The 13497-nt window shown below is 34.5% G+C and overlaps 1 protein-coding gene across 2 annotated transcripts in view; it reads left to right on the top strand.

Annotated features, from left to right (window-relative positions):
- LOC141460288 (neurogenic differentiation factor 1-like) overlaps positions 1 to 13497 on the top strand; it is a 125911-nt gene that overhangs the window by 38570 nt on the left and 73844 nt on the right. The window contains exon 1 of one of the 2 annotated variants that reach the window (XM_074140155.1): positions 12238 to 12293. The exons of the other annotated variant lie outside the window; for it this stretch is intronic. Coding sequence (XP_073996256.1) covers positions 12253 to 12293 — 41 coding nt within the window. The 5' untranslated portion in view covers positions 12238 to 12252. Of the gene's footprint in view, positions 1 to 12237; positions 12294 to 13497 lie in introns of those variants that run through there. 2 annotated transcript variants of the gene reach the window in all.

The following is a 13497-nucleotide window of genomic DNA, read 5'->3' as shown; positions in this document are numbered from 1 at the left end:
TTCACAGTAACAACAGAATACTGTCCGGAAACCGGAAAGCACCGGGCGCTAACAAACTCAGATGATGACGCGCCTTGAATAAATAAAAAAAAATAACACAATAAAAATAAAAAATAACTGTATATTATAAATTAGGATAATATGAATTCTTCATTTCTTCTTGTTCTTACCCCACATGTAGGAGGAGTATTGTAATCGGGGCTAAAATTTTCGATTTTATGTTTTGAGACCGCTAATATGAGGAAATGGTTATAAGGAAATTGGTCTGTGCGCGTGGATGTCCAATGGCGTAGCGCCAAAATGCAGAAAGATCTAATTTTGATTGACCACCACTCGTTCCAGGACGCAACAAAAAAAAAAGGTTTGGTCAAAATCTATCAACCAGAATTACCACTTCGTTAAACAGTTTGTTTCTTTAAGTTGGTATATTCATTGCATTCAAGTTGATGTTTTAACACACCTCTACATTTACTTGAAACACTTCTGGAGGATACGTTGGGTTAAGGTTATAGTTTGGCTTCTCTCTAAAGTGACATCTATGTGTAATATACCCTCCTTTCAACCGTAAAAAATATTATTAAGGATTAAATATGTATCTAAATATGAAGAAATTAATTTGAGCGGTTGTGGTCCTTTTCTAAATTGTTTTTTTTAAATGCATTTCATTTGACATTGCATAAACATCAAAAAATAGGTTTTTTTAAAGTAAAGATTCTTTAATCGTTCTTAGGAAGCGACGATGTTGAGCTCTTTCTTAAATTTCAGTGTATTGTACGGTTATAACCAATGAAATGCCTAATTGGAAGAACAATCACTCTTCTGGGATTGCAATTGTGCAGAACGACTTCTCCGGAAATTCAGACTTTTACTGAGCTAGAGGGTGTTAACTGAAGTAAGACCAAAGTGCTAGGTTTAATCTGTCACATTAGTCTGAGATAGTTATACGTGAAATATTCATTATGATGGGGGTTCCGCGATGTCAAAAGTATAATCTTATTGCACTGTACCATAGTATAATAAGTATTGAAGCTAATTATCTGTTAAGAAGAAATTTTAACTTTCGATAAAATTCACTTACATAAATTGTGGTTATTGTAAGTCGCTAGTAATATTGCATTTGTCCACTCATCTAGAACAATACAAGAGACTAGATCACGAAGTTACTTTCTTCAAATTACATAATATTGATTGATATCATTGATCGTGTGCACCAGACTGGGAGTAAGAGAGAGGGAGTTATTTAATTTTTATTTCCATCAGATTGAGGAATTAAATTTGAAGTAGAGAAGATTGGCGAAGGATATTCTCCAGTCCTGGTGTGTCTGGAGAACTACTAGACCACACTAACGTCCTTCTCTGCTCTTCAATTACGTTATGTAGTTCACCTCCCTCCTGAATACGGAGGGCTATCCAGGCCACTATGAAGTCTCCTTCCAAAAGGATATTGTTAGAACAAAATTCATTTAACTTCTCCAATTTCATTGTAATTGATTTCCCCCCCCCCCCCACTCCGATCTGTTTTTGTTTCTTCAGTACTATCTTCAAATTTCTTTCAAACACATGATTTTCTTCATAAATCTCATTTATTTGCAAAGTTAGTATAATTAGTTTAAGTAAAATTAAGATTGGTTAGATAAAGAGAAGGTTATTAACTAAGTAGCTACGCTAAGTATAAATACTCAAAATTTTCTTTTACTGTAATTTAAAAAAAAAAACTTGTGCTTTAAAGAATCGCTAAAATCTACAAATTTTATTCAGTAAAATGACCCTTCCGTTCAATTGACTTCCTTCGAATTTAGAATTCATATCAGTATTGTACACTTAGAGAAGCAGCTCATTTCACTTAAATGATACATTAGGAAGAAACTTAACCCTAATTTTCCTGAGTACTGCCTTAGGTACTCAGCTTTTCCTTAGGTATTCTCTTAAGAGAATACTCTTAAGAAAATTGTTTAAAAATAGCCAAGGATGCCTATTTGCAAGGAAAAAAGGATTACGTTTTAACATGTACATTTACAGCAAAAATAAAGAGAAATATTTTTCATCTCTTTGTGATAAGTTTACTACTCAAACTCAAGCAATTCTTGAAATTAGTTAAACATCTTTCAAGAAACTTTATTGGTAAGGTTTGATGTATTGGTGGACAAGTTAATAGTTCATTTTAAATCTCTTCTTAATCCTCCCTTAGTATCCGTCCCTTCATACGCTGAATCGTCCCACTTCTCTCTAGCTCTAGATTCTCCTCTCTCCAATAACGAATTGTAGGCAATTACATCTAGTCGTAAAGGTAACCAAATTGTACAAATTACGAATTCTGCAGGGATGCCTCTACTGTTTTTCTACGATAAAATTCTTAGCTTTTTTTAAAATTATATTTATGTTCGGAACGGTTTGGCAAATCCATGATTTTCCCGCTCTGTAAAAAGGGAATACTAACGATGTTACGATCCATAGAGAATACATACAAAATTTTTGCTTCCCTTGTTGCTTGCCCAGTTAAATCAAATTCGTTTGCAAAGGCTATCTGTTCAGAGAATTTCAGTGTGGCTTTTTTCAATGCGGTAACACATAATTTTTATTCTGATAATTTTTACATTGACTGGAAGGGTCTGAAAATTTATTGTTATTTCGTAGATTTTAAGTTTGCCTTCGACTCTGATAATCTCTCTTTTTTTCAAAGATTAGGATTCTCCAGAATAATAAGAACATGAACCTCTAATAGACTAAAAACTAGTCAACAATCCCTTTAAAGACCCTAAAATAACTTTAAAAGCAAAATTGTCGCTATCTTAAAGCAAACTCAAAATTACTTTATTATTTTCAAAAGCTTCATCAATTAGCTATAAGAATTAAATGAGTTTAATCAACGAGATAATGTGATTCTTTTAGTTGTTTCATTGCAGTTTTTATGGACATCATATAAAATCAGCCACTAAATGGTATCATACGAACGGAAGTTATCATTCTACAGCGCGATAAACGGATGGTCGATAGATAGAAAATATATTTTATTAATTATTAATATCCAATATTAAAGAAATTATTATAATTTTTAAATAATTTGGAGTACAGTCAATTTGAATAATCAGTTTTACTCTATTTTACTCTGCGTTAGCGACAAATTTATTCCTATTAGTTTGCAATTTTGTGCCATATCCTAAATCTCCGTTCAGCCAATTGATCCTGTACAAAAAAAAAGAAGATATTGCGACTAGTGGAAACCCAAATTAGCTTTTGAGTGCTGCGTTGTAAACTTTTCTGCTATTAAATAGTGGTACACAGCTAGACAGCAGATTTGTAGCACGTAATTTATAGCAAACAGATTAAATGATGCTAAAACAGATTAAATAACTCTCATTTAAGTGATTCTATAATACATATAGACAAAGCTATAGTTTTAATTACATAGATTTCGTAAGTTTTACTAAATTTCTACTCTTTATTTCATTCATATTAATTTCCCATTGTGTGTTATAAAAAACTATTGTCTATTTGTATGTTCCTTTTAGTAATGTACTTGGTGTAAAAAACACGATCTCTTTTGTAGAAAGGTTATTCTATAGTTTAAATTAAATATTAACTTTTTTATTAAATTAGCAACAACGAAACCTTAGTTCAGTGGTTAACGCCCTGGATTCTCTCGCGGAGATGTTTGCCTTTAGATATACACTCCCTAGGAGACTACAGCTCTCAGATGACCTCAGTTATTAACGCCCTTAAATTAAAAATAATAAAACAACATGAAACCTTAATCTTGGTTAATAAAGATTGAACGTGTGCGTGTAAAAGTATAAAGATTGTGATTTAGCGCATTATTTTTAACTTTGGTAAAGAAAGTTCTATCTATCCTTCGTTTGTACAAATAGATCGGTTCCGTTGCAAATTGCTTTTAGTTAAACTTGTTAGCTCCTATAGAGTAGATCGAACAGTGTCTAGAAAAGTATGACGTAAGGGCTACGTAACACCTACGTCACAATGGATATTGCAGGTGACTCTCCAGTCTAAGAGGCGCAACCTAAAAACCTACTTTTTATCATTATTATTACTATTCATTTTTTATAGTTCAATCAGTGACAAAATAATGCGAGATTTTTTATTAAAGAGTATTGTTTTAATTTTCTGTAACTAGAATGGTGGATGCTGCAATCACTACGATTTAACGTTTTATTAAATCGCTTCAAAATGGAGGCTTCATTAAGAGCTCAGAGGTCTGTAGATGCTCCGAACAACGTACGCCCATTTGCCTCAGCCCTGTCTTATCTTCTACCTAAAGTTAGCCTTTAAGTGTTTTCTTCTCAGTCTTACAGTCACCTATTTAGCTTCACCGTAGTCGCGTAACATTCAATCATAGATGAGGGCTGAATCTAAACAGCATCCATATTCACCCCCTAAGACCCCCAAACAAACAGCAGCAATTTAGCAGCAGTTTTGGAATAGTCAGTATCTTAAATTTGCAATCACGATGACAGCGCTTAAATTTAAAAGCCGAAACGTTTTTTCTTCATTAGGCTAATGAACTTCAATTACAATGTTCGTTTAAATCGATTATTCATATCAAATTATTGGCAAAATTTGAGTTTATTGAATAAACTTTGTGACCAAGTTAACCAACTGGAAGTCATTTTACTAAATAGATTTTTTTTTTAGCTGATAATGATTTTTTTGTGATCAAAATTGGTGCCTTTAATGTGATCCTTCATGATAATTTAGTCTAGTCTAATGCTTTTTAGTACAAATTGTAATTTTTAAAAATATTAATTACGTACTTTGCTTATTTTTTTAATTAAGGCACGTCAACATCTAAGGTTATTGGCGCTCGGAGCTTTTTTTAGTGCACTGCCGGCCTTCGGACAGTGAGCTGTAAGAAGCTCCTTGGAAGAGAAAATCTAAGGGTCAGCAGCTGGATTCGAACCCGGGACCTCCGCGTGGGAGTCCAGTTCGCTAACCGCACAGCTAATCCCTTCCCTTACTTTGCTTATTATTTTTATCTTTACGTAATTTTTAACTTAATTAAAGATAATTTTTCTTTTAAGATTAATTTTCAGTGGGTAAATGAAATTCGTGATGATTGTTAAAGGTTGAGTTTTTACATTTGAACGCTAGCTAATTCTGATACTACAGCTTCAGCTTAAAATTTTTTTATAAACTTTAAAAAAAAATGATTTATGTCTCTGAGATAAGACACATATGAAATGTAAAATCCTGTATATAAGGCCTAACAGAGATGTTAATGGTAACAAAGTTCGAAACTTTTAATACAACAATAGAAGTTTGAGTTTAAATCAAAGAAATTTGGTTATTTATTCATCAATCTAATTCTAAATGATCATGAAGCCACTTTAAAATCTCATCCGTTTTAAGATTCCCTATTTAAGAAAATGTGATTGTCTATCAGTCTGTCTGTTGTCGCGTAAGATCAGAATACAGTAAAAATGAAAAGACAAAATAGTATTTGAAGAGATATTTGATTTATGAGCTACCTTGTCACCCTGCAATAAGTTAAACTGGTTGGATTACATTTTCAAAAATTTCTCTTTTTACATTGAAAGTTTTCAAGAAAAATAAACTCAAAATACAAACATTACAAAGTGTATTTGAAACTATAGGTGACACAAGGACAGACGGAAATTAAGCCTCCATTAATAACTTATAAAAAAAAAAATGTTAATATTTTAAATACCAAGGACATTAAAAAAATCAGGTTAAATTAAAAGGTTATTACTAGACTTTTTTGTTGTTGAAGTTATTGTGTTTTATTATCGGTGGTGGTGGAATTAACATTTTATGGATTGTTCATATACATGCACTCACTTCCTGGAGGAAAGAGTAATTTTTGTTTCTTTTAATTTTATCCCCACTTTTATTACTTTAATAAAAATGGAATTAAGAGCCAAAAGTCCTCAAACAAAATGATTATTTTTATCTAAAAATAGATTTTGCGTAGCAAGACATAACTTGTAAAAGATAAATAAGGAAGGACGAATCTATCTGTTAAACTACTGGTCCATAGTTTGTTTCTAATTTTTAAATCTACTTCCAAGGTGATTTGTACGTTTTAATTAAACATTTAGGTGAGTTCTTTAATTGATTTACCGTAGAACATTGACGCCACACTTTTTTTTTGCTCCAAACAGACAGAGATGAAGAATTTATTTAAAATAATTTGAACCGCAGTTATTGTAGTTATAATGGACTAGCAAATAATCGCATAAATATTATACTTAAGTCTTATCATAAAACCCGAACACGTCCAACAAATTCAGGCCCCCTCCAGACTTTAAAAAGATTGTGCATTTCTGGTTTATTTGAAACAGTTTTCCTTGGTAACGCGATTAGATTAGATTTTTTTAGATTTACACAGCGGGACGGGACCCATGCCCCAAGGTACTGCAGCCACCAAGAGGCTTCCCTTAAGTCTAGTAGGTGAAACCTCCCCTTCTAAGAAGGTTGAGGGCTTTCCCTACCAGTTCCTTCTGCGCTACAATCTCCTCTGGTCTCAAGGTACCAAAGATTTCGTAGCACAGTCTCTCGATTGCAAAGCAATCGAATAACAGGTGAGAGGCCGTTTCTTCCTCTTCCTGACACAATCTGCACATCGATTCCGAGCTAATAAGCCCTACTTTGTGCAGGTGCTTCCTGAACCTTCCGTGCCCTGAGAATAGGCCTGTAATCAGAGTGATCTGATTCCTGCCCAAATCTAGAGTCACTTTGGTTCTTTGTTTGCACAACAAGGGCATAACCTTCTTGCTGTGCTTGACCCCAGGAAGCATCATCCAGTACTTTTCATGTTCTCTCCAGATCCAATCTCTGAGAGCCTCACGAACTGCACCCAGGTGATCCCCAGGACTGGTTCTGGGCCAATGAAGGGAGTGCTAGCTCCATTCCTGGCCAACTGATCAGCTATTTCATTCTCTTTAATCCCCACATGGCCCGGCACCCACTCAAGTCGGACTTTATTGTGCCGAGCCAGTTGATCTAGTGCCTTTTTACATTCCCAGACCAGGGAAGAGGTAGTTTTGAAGGAAGAGAGGGCTTTCAGTGCCGCTTGACTGTCCGAAAAAATGCAAATCTCCCTATTTCTAAGATTCATTCGCAGATTTTCCCCAGCGCAAGCTTTAATGGCTTTCGGCCTGAAAGACAGTAGCATATCTCTCAAGAGCACTCTCAATGAGTACCTTAGGTTTAGCCCCATACACTCCAGCTCCGGTCCCGCAGGCCATCTTGGAGCCATCCGTAAACCACATGGCTCCCTTCTGGCACTGTTCTGTCTAGTTTACCCTCCATTCAGTCCTCGATCTGAGGATCACCTGAAACGGAGTCTCGAAACTGTATGTAGGACAGACGCTGTCCCCAACCATGTCTGGTAACGCGATTAAGGACACCTTTTTTTTTCAATTTTTCATGATTTTCCACGAAATTTACATCAGCTGTTTAGTTTAAATTTCTTGTAGAAATTTCTATTTATATAAAAGGTTGTCAGTTTGTTTTGGGAAATTCATTTTCAAGGCGATTCTAGGGGAAGGTAGGTGAGGATATAGGCATTCCTCTAAGATAGCGATGGAAAAACCACTGCCCGCTGACCAACTCTGGCCCAGTGAAAGGTTCCGTTCGGCCCGTCACATATTTTATAATAGTTTTTAATAAGAGTTGAAAAATTGGGGTAATTTTGCGAATATTGAGAATAAGTACGTCCCCAATTTGGACCAGATTATGACGAACTATCATCAAAACACTCGCAGCTTCATACATCGCATAATTTAATTTTGATATTATAAAAATGGCTTACTTTTTGTATTTTTGTAAATAAAAAAATTATTATGGTCCGTTAAAATTTAGTTTTTGGCCCGCTCCATTACTGCCCAAAGATGTAATTTTCCTAAATTGTACGATGTTGTCGATGATACGATGAAATGTTGACGAAATTCTGAAATTGAAGAAATCGTTTACCGGAAATGGGAATCTCTTGAAGGTTTATTTTTCTTTTATTTATGTAGCTCTTCCTGTATGTTTTTCCTAACTACGACCTACCGCTTTTAATTTGTATCCTTGTCATTAAGATTTTAGGTTTGCAGAAACGACCCCTCTACTCAAAAGTCCCTTTATTACCAATGACCTTCTCTAATGACAACAATTACTAACAGTGCCTAACAGAATACTACCTGATAATTGTATTAAGAGTATTAAATAGTGGGAGTATTTGCTCCAAAACGTGTTGCCATTATATGTATATTAGTTTCAACAATTTAACATAATCGCAACGTTTCATTACTATAGTTTGGTGAAAGAGAGAGAAAACAAAATAATTCAATTTATTACAAATCGAAATTAATATCGATTTATATGTAAATGATTTTGCAAAAGTTTATACGATTTTTTTAATTTAAAATTCAGTATAATAATTAATTAAAGGTTCTCCAATGATTGATACGACATGCTTGTGAGAAAGTGTAAATTATTTTAATTTCTAATCATTCCATCGATTTAATATCGATCTTAATAATCGATTAAAAGAAAGAATAACCCTGTTCTCCTAGAGGTGTGTATTATAGTTAATGGTTCGTGTCTAAAATTTATGAATGGACCATTATTGACAGGCATTCCTAATATCTGCCCATCCCTCGAGCTTGTCCGCAGACATAGTAACCCGGCTCATTGATTCCAAAGAGTAATTTTTCCCCAAAAAAAGTTCGAAATAAGTATTTGAAATGTACGAGGTGTGTTCAAAAAATAAGGTGAATTTTCATTTTTCTTAAAAAATATTTATTTATTCATCGATTTTTATTTTGTCTCCTTCAAAGTAGTCCCCCTCAGATATAATACATATGTGCCAGCGTTTTTTCCAATCCTCGGAACAGTTCTGATATGCACTTTTTGGTATGTCCTTGAGCTCTCTCAGCGATTCGGTTTTTATCTCCTCAATCGTCGCAAATCTCCGCCCTTTCATGGGTCTCTTCAATCATGGGAACAGGAAAAAGTCGCAGGGCGCCAAATCTGGTGAATACGGTGACTGAGACATGATAATGTCATTCAACAATTCCTGAGCGATGCTCATGCGACGGTTTTTTTGATCAAAATTCAGCAATTTTGGAACGAACTTCGCTACTACACGCTTCATGCCCAAAATTTCCGAAAAAAATTGCAGGACATGTGCCAACCGATATGCCGACAACCTCAGCAACTTCTCTAATTGTGATTCGACGATTCTTCTCAACATTTTCATCGGTTGTTGATGTGCTGGGGCGTCCAGGGCGAGCGTCGTCATTCACATCTTCTCGACCTTCTGTGAAAAGCTTGTACCACTTGTAAACATTTTTTTGACACAGAGTACTCTCACCGTACGCCACTCTCAACATTTCAAGTGTTTTTGAGCACTTAATTCCATTTTTTACACAAAATTTGATTCAAATTCGTTGATCCATTTTTTTCGACAGAAGAAAATCGCCGAACTCGCAAAACACTTGTCTTATTTATGCCTCTAACATACAAACTAAACATGCTATATAGCTACAACTTTGAAAATATGTTCGAGACAAGTGTACCAACATAAAAAAAAAAGACAATCGAAATTCGAATGTACGTAGCCCGCGAAATTTGAAAATTCACCTTATTTTTTGAACACACCTCGTATGTGTACAATTATCATCACTGTTCGAAATAGAAGCATGTCTTTTTGTCCAAAAATCTTATGGGCTGGCTCAGCCTGCTACAAGAAGCTACGTCATTGACCCTCCTACATAAATAAGAGAAAGTGATATTTACCGGAAGTTGCTTCTTGACATTTACTCTTCCGTTTTTTTCACCTTTCATGTAAATTTATTGGTTACATTGCATCTCAGGAGACTCGTGCGACAACTTTTAGTTCGCAAGTAAAATTACAATTTTTATTTTGTTGCGCCAATGATTATTTCTAGTCGTATTGGCTATTTGGTCCAGTGGCTGCTGTGATCAGTCTAGACATGTTACTAACGTTTCAGTGAATGTGACTACCTTTGCCTGCTTTCTCCAGCATTAGCCCAGGGAAAGTCCGCTGCACTCGTGGTTGCATGATCTTTTTACTTTCAACAAGTTAAAAACGTGTACAGATGGAAGTGGGAATTTAAATGAAAATTAATCTTTTTTTTTAAAAAAAAAAAATGTTCCATTTTAACCCCGTCAACAGGACCGCAGGATGAGCCACTACCTTCCCCCACCTCTGAATATGAGGAATTACTCGTTGTGTCTGTCTGTTTGTCACAAGGTACGCCACTAACGGATCTCCCCTCATCGTTACTCAGTCTGCCTTCCGTTGATTGCCAGTAATCTCTAAAAGAGAGTTTCTTGACATTCATCATATCTCCCTCCATCCAGACCTTCATAACAAATCTTCTCCTCTTCTTTTAATTCGTTGAAATAAATTTTTTCCCCTCCTCGCATACTTCTTTTTTTTTTATTCATCACGATCAAACCTTCAACTTTATAACAATAAAGCTAAATCAGCTTTTTCTTCTTCTTCAATTTTATTACTTCCTGCAAACTGTTTTATTGAGGCCATTTCAAATTTTTTAAAAAAAGTTTGTTTCTAGGTTACTTGTGAAATTGTTCAAATGTTTTCCCATCAAATTCGAGGACTGAAAATAAAATGATAGATAGTAAATTACAAAACACTATTACGACCAATATGGACATATGGAGCAGAATTGTGTGGGGCTCCGCCAAGCCATCCAACATCCAACCTATCCAATCTTTCCAGTCTAAAGTCCTCCGCCGAATCGTTAACGCACCATTCTATGTCCTCCAGCCGTACCCTCCATCATGATCTCAATATTCCGTACGTAAATGAATTAATCCACACCCGATTCCTAAATTTCCACAGCAAACTCTCTGTGATCATCCCAAATCCTCTGGCTCAATCACTATCCACATCGTCCCATCCTGACAATCCTCCAAGTTGCTTAAAATAGTGTTGGCCGCGTGACCTCATTGCTTCCTAAGCCCCAATAAGTTCCTAGAGGGTTCCAGCGTTGGCTGGTTTCTCTCATCCCGTCATCCTGGTTGTGGCACTGAGCCAGCTCTGTGACACAATCAAATGTTTACCTGTAAATACACATTTGCTAGATGTATATTTTGTACAGTTGCAAATAAATAAATAATAAATGATAGTAAATAAGCTTTACATTATTATGTATACATACATAAAGTAAAATGAACCTAATATATAAAACGATGACCATCATGAGGTTGGTTAACACGTCGTACTGTTGAGGTGAAGTAGAAGGATGCTTTTTCCTTGACTCTTGATCGAAAGAAAGAATTGGAGGCAAGGATCGTTTGGGACAGATTGCCAAAGGAAGTATGAATGAGTTGTAGTCTTGGTATAGTTTAGAATTGAACCATGCAATTGGATTGGGCTATGTCTAAAACAAGTGGGAATTTTTTGAGGTCATTTTGGATAGTGTGATTTTTAGCTTAGAAAGATGCGTCAATGATGGTGCGTAGGATTTTGGATTGGAGAGATTGGATAATATGGTTAAGATCGAAGCGTTCAGCTATTCTGTATAGTTTATCGCTAGAGTTGCGAAGAGTTTCTTTTTTTTCAGAAACGTTTTAGTCGGGTTTGAGGGTATAAAGGGAAAGCATTTGTTGAGGTACATTCCGAATAATAAATAGGAATATAGTTCAGATTGATTGAGGAGAATACAGTACGGCTAAGGGTACACCCATGAATTGGGTTTTGTTCTCGTTGGCCTAAAAAACGAAAACAACAAATTAGGACATTGGCACCGCAATAGTATTGTTCACAGAACAGAAATTTCATTGTAACGATTCCAAGACCGAAGTAAATTTGGTGTTTTAAGAATGAGATTGGGAAAATGGAAAAGTCGTGGGATTTTTGTTCACACCTCATTTCTTTAAAGGAATACAAAGTAAAAGAAGTCTTTGTTCACATTGCCATAAAGAAATGATTCTTTATCCTATCTATTCTTCTAAACTTTATTATTACCTCATAAAGAATTATGTTTCTAAAAAAGTTTTGAAAGTTTACGATCAAAACTATAAAAACAGCGGTTATTAAAATTAATTATACTGCCTTTTTTAATGTATCGATTTTAAAGAAGAAATATTCTGGCTACAAATAATTGCTTTATGGTTTTAAATAAATAAAAAAAATTGATTTATAATTACTTTAACTAATTAAAATTTTAACAGTTTCAGTAAGAGTGCTATTTGTTAAGTATTAAACATTAGTTGCCCTCAAACAGTTTCTGGTTACACATGCCTGTCTCTTCCGGTAAAGTCCATCTTATGGCCAACAGGTAATAGGATTTAATTTTAAATGCTAGATTTTGGTCACATTTACTCCCAAAAAGTCTATTGTTAAATGAGATAGCTGAAAAGTTATTATGAATTTCGCATTTTCATTTGAAATGTCAAAAAAAAAGTCTAATGAAATTTCGTACTATTTAGTTATAGTTTGAACGAGAAAGGTTATAGTTTGTTTATAGTTTAGTTATACGAACTTTTGTTTTTTGAGTGGTTAAGTTCACTCGTCTGAATCCAATGAAGCTGAAAGAACAATTCTTTTTTTGTCCACGGTGGAAAAGTGCTCAAAGATGTGGATATTTCGCCCTTAGATGCTCAATTCAATAAAGCAGAAGCACATAAAGTAATTTGAGTTATTTGGTTATCCTTAATATGTTACAGAATTATTTATTTTTAGTAGGGGGTTGGTAACACTTCTTTTCCTTACTTTCAATGGGTTCTGCGTAACAAAACCCTCCTTCAAAAATTGTTATTATCTTCTATTTTGAGATGGAACTTTTTTTAATAAAGTCATTCAATATGACAGAATTATGTTTATTTTTCGGTCTAAATACTCATTATACCAGATTTTGGGTTTCATGAGGAAGTGGTTTTAGCTGACTTGCAAAGTTTAGTCATTGTCCCTGCACAATATTATCGCCTTGAGGAATGTACTAATGGTGTCATTAACTTGAAAGTATGTGAGAAGCGGCAATCTTAACTGAGCCTGCGCAACATCTTCAACCTTCACGTCAGATTTCTTGTAGTAAAAAAAAAAAAAAAGTAAACAAAAAAACCGACAGTTTTAATAAGACACCTTTACACGTTAAACAAACAATAATTTGAAAAGAAATTTTACAATTTCAAAAGTCATTCAAAGATACTGTTCACTATTCTATAAATGAATCTCTATCGTCTATAGATTTTGTTTAACCACGTCAAACTTTGTGACAAGAAACTTGATTAATTATTGCCTAACCGTTATGATAAACAGAATAATATTTGTAAATCACTTCACACAGGTTTTTACAAAACTGACCTACTTTGTAATAAAATATCCCATTGCCAAACCAAGGGTCAGTGGGACGAATTATCCTACTTTTAATACATACTTTACTTTCTCTAGTTATTTGAAGAGAATATCGCGATCCAAAGATACAAAGATTTTGGTGTACTTATTGCACAGTTTTTTGTTTGTCGATTTGATTGTATTTTGTT

The sequence above is a fragment of the Rhodnius prolixus genome, unplaced genomic scaffold (genome assembly GCF_049639745.1).
Source record: "Rhodnius prolixus isolate KJV_2025 unplaced genomic scaffold, Rpr scaffold_6, whole genome shotgun sequence".
Classification (NCBI taxonomy): Eukaryota; Metazoa; Arthropoda; class Insecta; order Hemiptera; family Reduviidae; genus Rhodnius; species Rhodnius prolixus.
The sequence above is the reverse complement of the archived record's forward strand: the minus strand, read 5'-3'. Positions and strand labels throughout refer to the sequence as shown.